Source organism: Microtus oregoni, unplaced genomic scaffold (genome assembly GCF_018167655.1).
Source record: "Microtus oregoni isolate MIOR12 unplaced genomic scaffold, Mior012 000019F_ref0000042, whole genome shotgun sequence".
Lineage (NCBI taxonomy): Eukaryota > Metazoa > Chordata > Mammalia > Rodentia > Cricetidae > Microtus > Microtus oregoni.
The window spans coordinates 14,304,737-14,321,533 of record NW_024543078.1 but is presented as its reverse complement, the minus strand read 5'-3'; the positions used below and the strand labels follow the sequence as shown (position 1 = coordinate 14,321,533).

At 43.2% G+C, this 16,797-nt stretch overlaps 1 protein-coding gene across 2 annotated transcripts in view; it reads left to right on the top strand.

Moving 5' to 3' along the window:
- Window positions 1-227: 227 nt before the first annotated feature.
- Window positions 228-16,797, top strand: part of Efemp1 (EGF containing fibulin extracellular matrix protein 1) — a 63,482-nt gene continuing 46,912 nt past the window's right edge. The window contains exons 1-4 of one of the 2 annotated variants that reach the window (XM_041669184.1): window positions 228-353; window positions 1,524-1,613; window positions 10,624-10,672; window positions 10,788-11,174. In XM_041669184.1, the coding sequence (XP_041525118.1) occupies window positions 1,533-1,613; window positions 10,624-10,672; window positions 10,788-11,174 (517 nt within the window). In that variant the 5' untranslated portion in view covers window positions 228-353; window positions 1,524-1,532. Of the gene's footprint in view, window positions 354-1,018; window positions 1,036-1,523; window positions 1,614-10,623; window positions 10,673-10,787; window positions 11,175-16,797 lie in introns of those variants that run through there. The other variant, XM_041669185.1, reaches the window with a different exon arrangement.

Here is a 16,797-nt window from a genome sequence, read left to right as displayed (position 1 = left end):
ATTAAGCCATTTCTGTAGAACCTAAAAAAAAAAAAAAACCTCTATGGGGGTGATATTTGGCATCATGTCTCAAATCCTTGTGAATCTGAAGACAGAGGGGCCGACCACAGAGAACAGCTGAACACCCCCAGACCCCAACGCCGAGGGGCGCGCTTTCCCGCGGGCTGCAGCCTAGGCTGGGCGCTTGCGCCTCCCTCTCTCTCCTCCGCCCTCCTTCGCCCTACTTCTCCTCCCTTTCTCCTCCTCCTGTGGCTGCTGCTGCTGCCAGACCTCGCCATTTCAGACCCACCGGGCGGCCCTCCCCTGCGCACTCCTTCACTGCCAGGGCAGGAGAGCGGCGCGGTCCCCCGCAGGTAGGAGCCCCAAAGCCGAAGTCGCAGGGTGGGCGCTGCTCCCGCGGTGGCTGCACCGGGGAGTGTGGTGGGGTGACCCAAGAACTATCACAGTCTGTGCATCCGGGCAGAGGAGAGGGAGGTGGAGGTGAGGGTCTGGGAATGCAAACTGTCAGCCTATGCCAGTACTTGGGTGACATCTGTTGGGATGGGCAGAGTGTGTGCACGGGCTACCAACTCCGAGAGTTTTGCTGGTGACCATGGTCTCTAAAGTTCAGCGACGGATGTGCGAGATCTGAGAGGCACCTGGATTGCGCAGCGGCTGGGTGGAAACTGAAGCATTCAGCGATTCACGCTGACAGGCGCCTAGTAGCTTACATCTAAGAAAGCGGAGCTCAACTCCCTGCAGGCACCAAACCAGGCACCCCAAAACCGGTACCCAATGTTGCGGTGCAGTCCGATGTCCGAGCCTACGCAGCCTAGACCAGTGTGTAGCACATTTTGAGACCTTGGGACGAAGGGACAAGGGATCAGTGACTTTGAGTGGCTGATCTCTGATGCCCTGAGTTTGGAAACAAAGTTGAGGGCGCGATGGAAAAGGTGCTTCAAGAGAGGGGACATGAGAAGTAGCCCTGCGGGGAGTGAGAAGCTCTGTGATAATTTCTACCAGGAACTTGGAGATCGCTCATCTAGTTTTGTTTGGGTATTTTGGACTTTTGGGGTGCGGTGTGCGGGAGGGGGGGAAGAAAGTCTGAGGCCATATTGGTTCGCAGGTATTTTTACTGAGCTGGGTAGGAGCTTCACTAGCTAGAGGTGAACCATGTGGGTATTCTAAGATTCCACAGAACAGACAGGTGCTGCCCATTTTCCCCTCTGCGGGGGAGAATGGGGGTCGCACAGTCGTCTTTGGAACTGATCATTTTATACAGCCCCTTTTTGACTCCCGTTTTGGAGCCTAATGCGTAGGTGCGGTATAAATAGACGCTGAACATCCTTGGTTCAGGATGAATGAAAAAGAATAAATGAGGTGCTGCAGTTTCTCCTCTCGGTGGCTGGGGGCGGGGGTGAGAAAGCAGATTGGACACTGGGTATCTTGGGCTCTCCACCCTCCCTCTCTTGCTTGTTTCTTCACTGCAGAAGTTTTGATTTTCCAGGCAGCAGACCCTAAACATACCTTTGTGTTTTCCTTAGAAAGTCACGATGTTGCAAACCCTTTTCCTAACTTTGCTGACTCTGCTGATGGTCAAGTCACAGGACACCGAGGAAACCATCACATACACGGTGAGGGGCGATGGAATTTGAGATAAGTGTATTGAGTGGTAGTCTGTGACACAGCCGTTACCCCCCTCTGCCAGGGTAAGAGCGCTGTGTTCTGTAAAACAAAGTAACTTAAACACTTTAATATAACTCAGATTTGGGATTACTGATAAACTTTGGGTCCTTTCAAGGGTGCATTCAGATTCTCAGATGAGATGGGAAACAACATAGAAGGATTTGTGAAAGACCCGAAATGAGCACTTTAATATCTTCATCCGTGTAAGCTCTATGTTTCTATGACTCTCAATGAATCGATGAGTTTGAGGAATTTGGAAGCCTGGGTACATGCAGATGAAATCAATGCATGCGAGGAACACTCAAGTCAAATAAGAATGTATCGGGTAAGGACACTGTCTCATCTGTGCCTGTGCCCACTGTCCTTATGGGTAATCTTTATTGAATTCATGGAGACTGTCTGTCACTTCAGAACCCTGCAAAGAGTTTCTCTGTCAGCAGGAGACAGCATTTGCTAACGAGGATTTAAAATACACTGTGTGCCTCCTGGGCTTGTAACTTCTGTCAGCATCTCTGGCATTTCTCAGTAAAATCTGATCAATTAATTAGCTGCACCAGTATAGCCAATGGTTGATAAAATATTTAAAACATCATCTGGCCCCACCCACTGCCCAGTGTGTGAGGAGAGACCAGGCCAGGGCTCACCTCACTGTGATGAGGTGCTGGGTCCGCTGTTTGGTGTTTTCTAACTCAGGGTTGTGAGATGAATGACATGTGTCCTGGGTGAGTATATGAAAAACATATTTTTCTGCTTCTTTCCAATTTTTAAAATTAAGTAATCCTCCTAAAAAGAATGCAAATGTTTTTATAATAAAACTCAGAAGTGAGCTAATATCAATTACTAATAATAAACATTATCTCACTTTTGCATTATGTTATCCCTATAACATTATTGCCCATTCAGCAGATGTTCCCTTCTGCTGTTCACATCAACTGTTAACAAAATCGGTTAGTGAAAATACCTTGTTAACATGAAAATAAAGAAAAATGAAAACATACTGTTTATCTTCAAATGAAAATGTTTTGCTACTCAGGATAAACTTACTCCATTCTAAGTAAGCTATTATTCATCTAATAAAAGAGTTTGCTCCTTTTTCCTGAGACTCTGTCCTAGAAATCACCATGTAGACCAGCCTTGCCTTGGATGCATGATCTGTCCATCTCAATCTCCTAAGCAGTTATTACTGCTTTTAGAATTGCTTATCTTATACCTCCTCATTTTTCCAATCTCCTAAATCTTATTTCTTTGTAGCAGAAAGCATCCATTGTGAGTTACAATCCTACAGTTTTAGGGTTGTTATTATGAAGGCCTTCCAGATCGGATGCCCTCTTTGTGCTGAGAGATAAAAGTCTATCCTCTTGTAAGATGTGTATGTCTAATAACTGATGTCTCAGAGAGCAGAAGTGATTACCCAGGCTTAGTCACATCAGTGTGAACACAATCTCTGCTCCCTTGCAGCCAAGTGTGAGGTGAGTGGCACTATCCTGTTGATGGTGGGATGGAAGAACAGAAAGGTTATCCACTTGATTGAAGGTTACACAGCCAGCAAGTAGGGAAACCAACTTCGTTCTAGGCAGACATGTTTCATAGTAGAGCCATATTTAATGCACTAATGTAATGTGATAAATACCTTACACTGCAAGTTTTCCTTATTCATCACGCCATTATCAAATGAACTGCCATTTTGACATGATTTGAAAGACTGGTATCTATAAAAGAGACAGTCTTATGTTCCCCTTTCATATTAGAGATAATTGGGTTCGCTAAACTACTATTGGACAAACATCTACATAAACAACCTTTTCACTATCTAAAGGGGTTAGAGTTATTGGTTTATTGAGACAATTCAGCCCTCTATGTTGGGGAAGATACTGTTGAAAACTACAAGGCTTCTAAACAAAATTATCATAGATTATACAAATCACCAAAGACATGGAAAGGCAAAAATGGTTAAGGTCAGTGCTAATGTAGAAGAGAATAACTTAATGTTGGCTCTCGATGGAGGTTCTGAGATCAACTGTTATAGGAAGGCTGGCACAGCCTCTTGATGGAGGTTCTGAGATCAACTGTTATAGGAAGGCTGGCACAGCATCTCGATGGAGGTTGTGAGCTCAGATTGTTCTAGGAAGGCCTGGCACAGTCTCTAAGACATGTGGAAGTGATTGTAGAGTGGATGGGGAAGAGGGACTGTGCATGTCTGAGTCATTGTGAGGTCATTGGTGGGGTTGTAAACCTGACCAGTGTGGCTACTGTGCACCAAATGTAAGCGTAAGGAGTCTTGACTCTTTGAAAGGCCAGGAAGGCTCACATGGTAATACAGACATGGAAGAGTGATCAGAGCTTGATGGTGGTGCCTTAAACAGTGTTGGAAAAACTGAGACAAATCAGTGTAAGGGATAATACGAGCTGAGTTTTCACCCTAGTAGGTTTCATGTGTCACTAAAACAGCTGACTTGACCTGGGTGCCTCCACCAGCCAGGTACATGCTTAAGCTTTTCTGTGCACAGTCAGTTCTCACTTCTAGTTAATGAATTTGTCTGCTCTACTTTTGTAGTCTGCCTGAAGCATCTTCTTCACTTTGACTTTCTCAGATACCATCTGCTCAAACTCCTTCCTGAGTTTAAAAATTATACCGAGGCTTCTTACCTTCTCTAGTGGTGTTTCTCAGATGTAATCTACAAACGACCTTCATGGCCATTGTCTGAAGTACTTCTCAGGGTATAATCTATAGACAACCTGCATAGCCATTGTCTGAAGTACTTGCCAAAGAATCAGATTCCAGGCATCCTATCTAGACTGACAGAGTCAGATTCTTGAGAGCCGAAGAGTCTCCTTCAACTAGCACACCAAGTGATTGGAGGCCTAGAAAAACCTGGGAATCCTACGTTCAGGGTAGAATCTAGTTCCTCACTCTCAAGGAGAAGGAAGACTTCCTGGTTCAGCCCAGATGGCCTTGCTGACCTCAAGTCCAAACTTTTTGCCTCCTCAATAATTTCATGACTATGTTCATAGTGATCCCCACTCCTAGAATTTCCACAGCTCCCTAGGGAAAATTTGTCCTTCACTAAATCCTTGTTCACTCTCACTTTCTCTGCAAGAACTTTCCTCCTATCTCCTTCCACACAAAAGCACCCCTGGCAAATCGGTATAACTCATTCCCTACCCACCTGCTCTTCTGGCCCATGAGCTGTCAGAGGAAAATGACAAGGTCTTCACCATCTTGAATTCCCAGGGCTGGGACAAAGCCTGGTGTGAGCAGCTGCTTGGTGGTTGTTCAGTGAAAACCTAGAGCTAGGGCCAGACCTGGGGGTGAACTCAAAGTCAGGATGTCAGGGAAGCTACATACTCGGTGACAAGTTTGGGGTTCAGAGTGTGGAGGAGATATGTAGGGGGCTTGCGGCATGACTGAGGCTCTATTCTGAGAGGATTTCAGACCCTAATGCTATACACAGGTAAGCAGCATACTGCAGTCTCTCATGTGGCAGCGTGGGCAAGGTCCCTTCTGCACATACAGGTTTTAGAAAGAGGGGCTACCATGCATGTGGTTGATGAGTATTCCACAGTACACATGTGTGTCAGGCTGGCTCTGCTTCATGGGCAGCAGGGGAGGGGGGAATGTCTTGCATTTTTGCTGAAGGAATAAGATGTTGAGGGGAGAATCTTGAGGATGGGGCTTGACATTTAGCTAACGGGCATCCATCATAAAGGGTGTGTCCCTAGTAACCCCTGATTGCTTGGAGTCTGTAAGCCTAGGGGAATGTATACAGAATGAACTATGAGTGTAAAAGGAAACAAAACCACATGGGCAGCAGTTGGTCCAGGTTCTAATGTTCCTAACTTTTTATTTATATAAAAAGAAATGAGGAATAACTTTCAAAGGAGGGGATTAAGATACTGGACACCATGTTCAGTCTGGTTGTCTCCTGCCGAGTGTGAGGGAGGCTATCCCAGAGTTAGAGGTAAGATAGCCTTTGGACCTGTCCACACTCACTGCTGAAGTGCCGACAACACCGCTATCACTTGTCGAACAGCTTTTGAAGGAACATGAGAAATATTGTTCCATGTGTTCCATTGCCAGAAAGGTCATTCCTAGAATAGTCAGAAAGCTGGGTCTTGGGAGAGAGAAGTTGTTACTAAAGCTGTGATAGAAGAAATTCCTGAATCATCTTAATTAGTCATCATAACCTGGTTTGATTTTTGTCCTGTTCTTAATAGCTGATGCAAGAGAAGTACTATGTCCCATATTAAAATAATCAAAAACATAGTACATCTTTATCTTTTTTTCTCTTTTGGTTTTTCGAGACAGGATTTCTCTGTAGCTTTGGAGCCTGTCCTGGAACTCTTGCTATAGGCCAGGCTGGCTTTGAACTCATAGAGATCTGCCTGTCTCTGCCTTCTGAGTGCTATTTTTTAAGTAGGGGTAGGTATAGTAAATCCCCAGACTCACTAAAAGGAAGCTGATGTAGTTTGGCTGCCCTTCCCAGAGCAATGAACAGAGAGGTGACCCTGGAGATAGGGGCACAAGTTTCTCTGTTACCTATTTTTTTTATTTTGGTTTGTTTTTGTCAAGAAAGGGTTTCTCTGTGTAGCTCTTGCTGTCTTGGATATAGCTCTGTAGACCAGGTAAGCCTTGAACTCACAGACATCCACCTGCCTCTGCCTCCCAGGTACTGGGATTCAAGGCATGCACCACCATCACATGTATAGAATATCTTGAAGTAAAGATAAAGTAAATGAAGAAAATAGTTGCTGTAGTGTAGTCTGGAAAAGGTCATTTCAAATCTTTAGTTATTCCCAACTGTAGCAATTTGAATAAAAGGCAGAAGAGGAGAAATCTAAGTGGTTGGACTCAGTTACTATTTTTTTAAATTAGAAAAGGTTGGGATTTGGTTTAAGAGTTTGGATTAAATTATAGATACCCCACAAATAGAGTTTCTTTCAGAAGATTTAAAATAAATTTTGGTCAATTTCAAATTAGATTTCTTTTATCCTTCTCAAAGACAGTGAAACATTTGAGATGTTTAAAGATGTAAAGTTAGTCCAAGTAGGGTAAGGGGTCTGAGTAAGTAAACAGCTACATCAAAAGCATGATTTAATTAAGGATACAATATAATATTTACCTTAGTATTAGGAATGTACCAAGCTAAATTTCAAGTGTCTTTTACAGATAGCAGAAATAAAGAAATAAGGAAACACAAGGCTCTCCCTCTAGACTGGAGGGGTCTTCTTTTGCTTAGTGAAATCTTCTCATCATCTTCACTATCCACAGGCAAAACTCACAATTTGCTGATGATAGCTGTTTATTGAATTAGCCCTCTGGAGGACTGAGAATGATAGTTACAATAAAAATTCGTATAAGGGGTCAAATTAATAAGTAGATTTAATTATTTGTCTACCAGAGTAAGTTTGATAATTAGTATGTAACTTAGCAGGAATATCTCAGTAGTAAGACTCTTTCACAACAGAACCTTTCCTAGTGTTAAGACAGTACCGGCAAGTGAAGGCTTCATACAATAGGAAAACATGTTTACCATTTGAAGAAATCAAATCACAGATTTTAAATATCTCACTAAAATAAAATTTTTGGACAGTGAGATTTTCGGTAGGTAAAGGCAAACTGCATTCAATCCCAGGTTGCATTTAGTAGAAAGGGAGAACTGAGCCCCCAAAATTTTCCTCTGACTTCCATACATGAACCATGGCACACATGAGCCTACACACATATGCATAAATAAATGAATTAAATAAACCCCAAATCTAGCTTTTGTAAGTATTATTAAGAGAAACACTAATACTTCAGGAAGCTAGAGGCTGGGGAGATGGTTCAGTCATCCGCCATGCAAGTGTGAAGACAATCATTTGGATCCCCAGAACCACATAAGTGCTGGGCAAATGTGACAGCCTGTCTATAATATCAGCACTGGAAAGAAATACCCATAAGTTCCCCAGAGCAGGTGGGCTAGTGGAACTACCCTTATCAGGGAGCTCTGGGTGTTATTGAGAGAGTCTGCATCCGTCATAAGGTAGACTAGAGATGGTGGTGAGACTACCCATATCAGGGAGCTCTGGGTATTATAGAGAGACTCTGCCTCATTGAATAAGGTAAACAAATAACTGAGGTCATTCATGGCCTCAGCCTCCGGCTCCCACAAACATGTATGCACGCACACATACACCTACACATGAGCAAACTTACACACATACATGCATACCACACACACATGAAAACAGTAGAATTAAAACATATGCTTCAGGAAAACTTATTGTAACAAGATAGAGAACTAGAACATTGATTTTTATCTCGATACTTAGAGTTTTGGCCATAGCACTTATAATGAATTATGTTTCAACTACATTATAGCCATCTTTCATAAATTTCCCATATAAAAATCTCTTTTGTCTAAAGACAATAATCCTTTCTAACCTTTGTTATGAGCAAAGATTAAAATGGATTTATACATTTTGTATACATAACCTTTATATCTCTTTTTAATTTGATGACTTTTACGCCTAATTTTTAATAAAATCTTGCAAACAACAGTCTTTTAAATGAAAACTGAATAAGTCATATTTGAAACACAGAAAGCATGCACGTTGTATCCAAATATCTAGCAGACATAAGTACAGCATGGAGATCACCTAAAGTCACTGTGAAAGAGAAGTTAACATTTATGATGTAAGTAAGCACAGGCCATTGTTTGTGAATGTCCCGTGTGTCTGAGCAAAAATCTCTGTGTCTTAAAATGTTTGAAACATATATACATACCCACCTGTGCACATACCCATATCTTAAAATCAGGTACACAGCACTCAATTACAGTAACTACAGGTTCTATTTCGTTTTTTTTTTTCTTGGAATACAGAATGGCATCTAAATATAAGTGGCATACAGGTGGCTCATGAGCCCAAGCCAAGAAACATAAACATGCAGCCCATAAACAAATGACACACACTTAAGTAACACGATTACATTCAACCCTGAGAAGGGCAGAGCATCCAGTGAAGTTCTGCATCTGAGCAGACAGAGACGCAGGAGGCCCCTTGGCCTGGAGCCAGTTTGGGCAATTTCAGCAACTGGGAGATACAGGGATCCAAGGGGTGGGAGAAGGACGCAGACCTTCATGTCTCAGGTGTGTAGTTCCTGGAGAGAAGGGGAAGGGAGAAGGTGTGACTGAAGAGAATCTGGAGACTACAGACAAAGTGTAGGAGCCTGCTGGTTGGACACAGAATGAAATTGCGTAGGAACCAGCAGCACCATGTACTGCCAGGTTCCGGAACAGCCCTGGAGGGAAATCCTGGAGGGCGGCCCACAGGGAAAGGGAAGGCCCTGAAAAGAATGTTCACGTGGAGACCAGAAAGAAAGGGCCGGAAGCAGAGAAACAGGAAGAATTCGCAGAGAAGCTTTCTCACAGGGGAGGAGGGGGCAGCAGTGAGCCACTTTGAGATCCGAGGAGCTGGCGTCAAAGGAAGAGAATCTGGAGACACCAATTTAGGAAAAATAAGCGCTATTCTCATGTGATTAGAGCAGGGTGTCTGTCTAGAATAGAGGAAGATTTGTTATCTCCCGCAGAGAAACGCTGCAGTTTCCGGCCAGTCAGAAAAAGTGGAATTTTAGTAGCATGATGGCGTAAGCATTACGTGGGTGGCAGAGAGGAAAGCCCTTCCTACGGTCGCAAAGGACTCTGGGAGCAGACCCTTTAACTACTTGCCAGTGCACGTACAGCCTGGAAGAGTTCTGACATAAAATAGAAAATCTGTTAAGAGGTTTCCAGCATCCATCTTCCTTCTGGGGAAGGAAGTTGTCAGAAAGAGTAAGAGTCCGTTGCTTTAGGGCTATGGAGTCCAGTCCAAGTTCAGGGGAGCACCTGACCCAGAACCAAGTCAGCAGACAGTCAGAACTCCTGGTGAACCCAAAAACCTCCCCAATGGAGACCAGAGGACAGTGTAGGGATGGAGAAAGCAGCAACAAGGGTAGAGTTCCCCCCCCCCCCCAAAGGGTGATCTTCTTCAGTGGTACCCCCTTCTAGTCACAGTACTGTCGCAAATATCTGGAATTTGAGGAGAGATGCTGAGATAATTAATGGGAGAGACATTAACAGACAAATACAAGGTATGAGGGAAGCTCTGAGATCCAAGGACCCCTGCCACAGACAGACAGTCGGGGCTCTCAGGAGAGCTCAGGCCCACGTGGCAGAGCGAAGGGTCCCTTCAGATGTGTTTCAGAGGAAGGAGAAGGGCTGCAGGCCAGGTCGTTGATGAGTAGTCCATAGTACACAGTGGCTGTCAGGATGTCTCTGTTACCCAAGGAGGTCAGAGAGGAAGGAGTGTTGCGGTTGGGGAAAAGAATGTGTGACCTAGATGATGGGGGTCGCGTTTACTTGACTTGAATCAACCACGTGGGGCGTGCCTGAGAAGCCCAACAGCTTGAACTAGGCTCCACTAGCCTGAGGAGAGGAACAGCTACGTGTGCACAGGACCTGAGCAGCAGTGGGCTGGGTTCTACCACACAGCTCCTCAGGAAGAGTTAGAGCGATGCAAGAATTCAGGATGGGAGAAAACAGGGAGCCCAGTGGACCTTTTTTTTCAATCTTGGTTTTGGTTGTTTTTTTGTTGTTGTTGTTGTTTTTTTTTTTTTGTGAAGTTTATAATGCAAAGTGAGGAGGGAGCGACAAAAAATATCAGTCAGCAATATTTGGGGTGAGCAGTCTTGAAAGAGAGAAAGGAATTTAAGAAGATGTTGATGGACAACTCTGCCAAACACACCATGGAAACAGGCCAACTGAAGGAAAAGAAGGGACCCCTAAGCTGCCCGTTAGCCATATGTGTCTTAGGAGAATGTGGAACTAACTGCCCATCTCGTTTCTCTAGGGTTCCAAGCCTCAGATAGCCCTTTCACAGTAGCTTCTTAGGGAAGCCATTCATTGTTTCCTGGCTCCATGTCTGATATTTTCTTTACAGCAATGCACCGATGGATATGAGTGGGACCCCGTAAGACAGCAGTGCAAAGGTAAGCTTGCTTCAAGGCCTCGCTGTCCACGAGCATTTCCCTTCCTAGCCCTTGCGTGCTAACCCACACTCTATCCACTGAGAAGCTTGCTGACTTATTTTATCACTGACTACAGATATTGATGAATGTGACATTGTCCCAGACGCTTGCAAAGGTGGCATGAAATGTGTCAACCACTATGGAGGATACCTCTGCCTTCCTAAGACAGCCCAAATTATTGTCAATAACGAACAACCTCAGCAAGAAACACCAGCTGCGGAAGTACCATCGGGGGCCGCTACCGGAAGCATAACTGCCAGTAGCATGGCAACCAGCGGTGTGATGCCTGGAGGTGGTGTGATAGCCAGTGCCACTGCCGTTGCTGGCCCTGAAGTACAGACCGGCCGAAATAATTTTGTCATCCGGAGGAACCCAGCTGACCCTCAGCGTATGGCTACCAACCCTTCCCACCGGATCCAGTGTGCAGCAGGCTACGAGCAGAGTGAGCATAACGTGTGTCAAGGTGAGCGTGACGGGTACTGACAAGTGAGTTCTTGCCCAAGGGCACCTCCCGGTGAGGATGTAATAGCTCACATTGATCAAGGGCTTCCCACACAGGCCAGGGTGATAAGTACCTTGTCCACAGTAGCATATACCATCATTGCAATATTCCTAAAAGATACTTGCTCGTGAAGTCATTATTATTATTTTACAGATGAGGAAGCTGTGCCTTCGAAACTTCACCAGTGGTTCCCAACTCACTGCTCTATTCATAGTCACTTAGGAGCCTTTTAACGCTTCTCAGTGGCCAAGCCACGCCCTAGCACAATTAAACAACACTCCCTCAGGATGAATTCCAGGCATCAATATTTCTTTAAAGCTCCCAGTGCGGTTCCAGTATGCAGCCAAGTTTGAGAAGTGGAGGTCACAGGTGTTAGGTACAGAGCTGGTTTTTAAGCCCAAGCAGGGAGGTGCCAGAGTCATGGCTGTTGGGCGAGGGGTCCGGTTATTTGTTTGGAATTTGAAACTGTGCTGTTGACCTACTCCATAAATGTCCCCCTTTGGTTTCTTAACTTTTTTGTTTTGTTTTTTTGCCATTGGAGTAACCACTAATTTATTTTCCCCAATCAGAGGAAATCTCCACCTTGGAGGGCAGCTCTGCATTCATGAGGCTGTTTCTTTTAAAGGTCTCATTTCAACACATTTTATTTCTGTTGCATGCACCACGGCACCATATGCCTGGGCGTCTCAGTTTATTTCCACAGAGTACACATCACTGCATATTGTAGAAACAGCTGAGGGGTCATGCTTGCAGAGCGATAAGAATCTTAGGCTTTGAAGATATGTACGATGTTAACTAACTGGACTGTGCTAAAAGATTGTTTGCCTTTTCCTTCTTGGCAAATTCTCTCAGAACTGCTTGTGTGATGATTCTTTTATTGAGAATGGATTCTACGAGATCCCAGACTCCTTTCACATTGCTAGGAGCTGAGTAGGTAGATCCCCTAGGATGGGCAGGCCTGTCATCACCATCCACACTGGGCAAGGGATGGAGCTTAGGAGCCCTGCCCTTCTGCCTGGTCATGAATGAGGTCATGAATCTCTCAAGACGTAGTACCATCAAGCATCAGGGACATGGTCTCTTTCCTAGTGGTTTGTTCTGTCTTCAAAATAGAAACAGGAGCTTTTCAATGGCTTCTAAGTTAAGTGAGGAATCCACCCTGTTCTGGTTTTTATTATTTGATATTTTGTGGGCAAATTTTAAGTCACCCCACATCAAGAGCAAACTCATGCAGTGACGGTGTCACCTTTCAGGGGACCTCAGAAGAGCATCTGTTTTTTGTTACTGTCATGAGTCAGAATTCCAGTATTGATGATAAATGCTTCAGCATCTGCTTGGTATTTTGGTATCTAATTTAGGATTATGACAATGAGATAAACTGATGAGGTTATATGAGAATATATGTATTCGGATGAATACTGGTGGAAAAATGCCTTCAGTTTGTTTCAGATATTCCATCTTTTAGCTGAGTTTTTTTAAATACATTGACTTGAAAGTTTTGGTGGTATTTTATCTGAAATAAAATATCTTTGGTGAAGTTGTTTAGATTTTTACATTCATTCTGAGTTACTTTTAGCCCTTTGGGTATTGTATACTTTAATGATACCTGGGTCGGGGGGAACAGATGAATAGTGGGCTATTTATCGAAGTAGCTCGTGGTTCATCATTAATACTTCTGGCTGAATTGAGGACCAATGTCTAAAACTGAATGAAGACATTTTAGATTACAACAATTCCAAGACAGTAGAAACACACTTGTGAACAGTGAAAATGAGATCCTATGTAATTTTCCTCTAAAATAGTTAGACTAGTTACCTGTGTTTCTATGTCCTGGGGTGCGACCCCTTGAAACTTTCCCCATCCTTGTTAGCATGCTCATGGATATTGCCGTTGTTCCAGTCTTGCTTGTTCAGCCATTTCTAGGAGATGCTGTTTGACAGCAGATGCCCTGGTGTTCTGGCTTTAACAATCTTTTCGCTGTTGCTATCCCCACAGCTCCAGGAACTGTGATGCAGATGTGTCTGTAGGTGCTAGGCTGACCACAGTATGTTGACCTCTGCATTGTGTCCAGTTGTGTTTTTCTCTGATAGTCTCCATTTGCTCTAAGTTGAAGAGTGGTAACTACACTTACCTGTGTAAGGATAAGATTTAGAGTGTAGTAAGGAATTGTGTTGGACTAACCAAGTGATGTAGTTGATTCTTTCCTAATACGCATAAGGTCACTAGCCCTGGAAAGCTGGCCAGGCTTATAGGATTGGCATGACTTTCCGCCTGTTGCATGGACTTTAAGTCCTGTTAGACAGCTGCTGGTTACCACCAACCTGTCAGCATCACATACTGCATCTTTATGGGTATCTTTCTGATCATTGCCATGGTTCCTAGGTGCTGCATCTGGGTAGAACTGTTTAATTGCTTCCCTCCCTTGGAAGCTTGCATAGTATTGTCTGGACCATGAAGGCGAGACAACAAGAAAGAGGTTTTCAGGTCAGATCCAGCTTGAGTCATCTGGGTCATGTGCCCACATACACACTCAGACACACATTCAGAGAAAAACACACAGACACACACACAAAGAGAAACACAGAGACACACACACTGATGTATATTCTGTATAATTTTATGTAAATATAAAATGATTCATTGAAGTTTATCAAGCGACCTTGGTGTTCTTTGTCCTTCATCCCTCCTTCTTCTGTACTGACCTCCCTCCTCCCCAGTTGGGGTTCCCCTCTTCACATCACCTGTATCCTGCTATGAGCTTCCAAGCCCAGCACCCTTCCACCCCACACTCCCACCACCTGTGGTCACTGTGGCTACTCTAGGTCCTGTCCTCCTCTATGGGGATTGGGACTAGGAACCACAGATGAAAGAGAACATGTTCAGGAGCTTTCTGGTCTGGTGTCCTTACTCAGTATAGTCTTTTCTAGGTCTATCCTCTTACCAAAAACTTTGTGTTTTCATTTTTCTTTGTAGGTAAATAGTATTCCAGTCTGTTTAAGAATCACATTTTTATCTCTATCCATCTATTGAAAAACATTTAGGTTGTTTCCACTTCCTGACTATCAGGGATGAGCCCCCTTTTCTTTTTTTTTTTTAATTTATTTATTTATTAAAGATTTCTGTCTCTTCCCAGCCACCGTCTCCCATTTCCCTCCCCCTCCCCTAATTAAGTCCCCCCCCCTCAGCCCGAGAAGCAATCAGGGTTCCCTGTCCTATGGGAAGTCCAAGGAACCCCCCACCTCCATCCAGGTCTAGTAAGTTGAGCATCCAAACTGCCTAGGCTCCCACAAAGCCAGTACGTGCAGTAGGATCAGAAACCCAGTGCCATTGTTCTTGAGTTCTCAGTAGTCCTCATTGTCCGTTATGTTCAGAGAGTCCGGTTTTATCCCAGGCTTTTCCAGACCCAGGCCAGCTGAGCCCCCTTTTCATTAACCAACTGAGAGTGGGTAACCCCCAAATCATAGACACATCACCAACAAAATGGACTCAGCAGGCTGTATTTATATATTGTGCATGTATATGTGACAATAATAACCAAAGAAAATAGGTTATCCTCTTGGGTGTGAGGGTAGGACTTGGGAGGGGTTGAGGGAGCATATCTGGGAGGGCCTGGAGGGTGGAAAGAGAAGAGGGAAGTGATATAATCTTATTTCATTTTAAAGCATCTCAAAAAAAAAAACTCATAGGAACAGACATATTTAATTAATAGAAAAGGGAAAAGTATCTTTATAAAGCTATTAGCCACATATCTAGGGTCCAGTTTCACAGTATTGTCACAGACATGTTATGTGCTCTTGGTCTAACTGGAAAGTTGTAGTCATTTAACTATTTTTCAGGATACTGGATGAAATTTTATCTTACGTTTATTAAATTAATTAAAATACCAAAAGATATATTTAGACTATGTTACAAGGATTTTTGCATATTAAAATACAATAATTTTCAGTTCTCTGGGTAATTTTTAATTACAAATAAAAATTATTAGGCACTTTGCTTATAGAAAATATAAATACTTAGCTATCTATTATATACACACCAGAGTATTTAATCTAAACTGTTTTAAATAATTCTGCAATTTCTAAAATTTGGGCTTGGGGATCTGTACTGGGCTTATGTACAAAAGCAATGTTAAAGGTTCTTTAATGACCTAAGGCTTAAATTGGATTTCTTCCCACCTCCCAATTTTGCAAAGTGCCCATAAATGTGGATTTACTTAATTGTTGACAAAAAGGAGTTATAATATGATAACAACAGAATAATCTGTCTAGGGATCTGACTAATAGAAGTCCAGTCACACGTGTGCCCGCTGATTATTGAGCTAATCAAATATGCAGCCCCGCTCCTTCTAATTGCCTGCAGATGTGTGACGTCCTCAGTCCAGGCCAGCAGCATAAAATAGCATTTCATAACAGTGCGAAAGTGTGAGGGCCTCTGCTTACAGCAACAGTGTGCCCCAAGGACCTAGATCCCTGATGTCACCAAGCCACTTGAGGAGCTCTTTGTTTTAATAAACCTCTCTGCTCCCTTTTAAATGCTGCACAAGTGTGTCCAGTAAGCCAAACACATTTACTATGACTGTCTGGATTAGGATAAATGAAAGCTACAAATGAATCTTAGTTGTACAAAAACTATTTCTTTTTTCCCACATATATTTTTCAACAGATATACATCATCGCATAGTCCAGAACTGAGAACTTCTTATGCAAGTGCGGTGGTCTCTGTGGTGTTTCCTTCTTAAACAGTGCTTTCAAACGCACCATGCCAATCACATGTCTAGTGGACCCACCATTAGATTTTTTAATAAATATATAACCGATTATCTATGTATTAGCAGTTTAATAAAAACATGGAAGTCTTAGTCCTTTCCACGTGCATTTCCAGAGTTTTCAGTTTTGTGCAGAAGCAGAAGGCTTGAAATATGATACAACATCCAGAGATGGAGTCATGGCATTTTTTAAAGTAATTCTTGACAAAGGAGAGTTCAGCAGGGAAGCCAGACATACTGAGAGTTGTAAGTGGCTGGCATTACCCTTACAGATACACAATAACATGGTCATTTCTGTGTTAAGTATCTGAAGTCCATGTGATATCATCCACCTCAGAGACAACAGAAACTTGTCTGGAAAAGCAAGTTAGATGGGTGGGAGATGCATGAGAAGCCATAGATGGCTGACCTCTTGTTTTCCACATTGCTGTCCCTATGTGGTCATCCTCAAAGTAATGGAATTAAGAGGCACTAGTTGAAGTCAAGAAAGAATTTTTTTGTCATATAAAATTTTCTGAGTACAGCTTTGTAGGGGAAAATCATTTTGAAACTGGCAGAAAGAGAAAGTATGAATTGTCGTATTTAAAGGAATGTGTGTGTTTAATTGAACTTACAAAAAAACCTGAGATATTTTGCCTTGTTTGTAAGAAAACAAAAGCTATTAACTTGGTCCTCTTTCACAGGGACAGCGACTAACCAATGAGAGAAACTAACTAGGCCATCAGGAATGAACTCAAGATGGTTCAGTGGCTAAAGGCACTTGTCCCAACTCTAACAATCTGAGTTTGATCTCTGGGTCCATAACACTGAGGAAAAAAA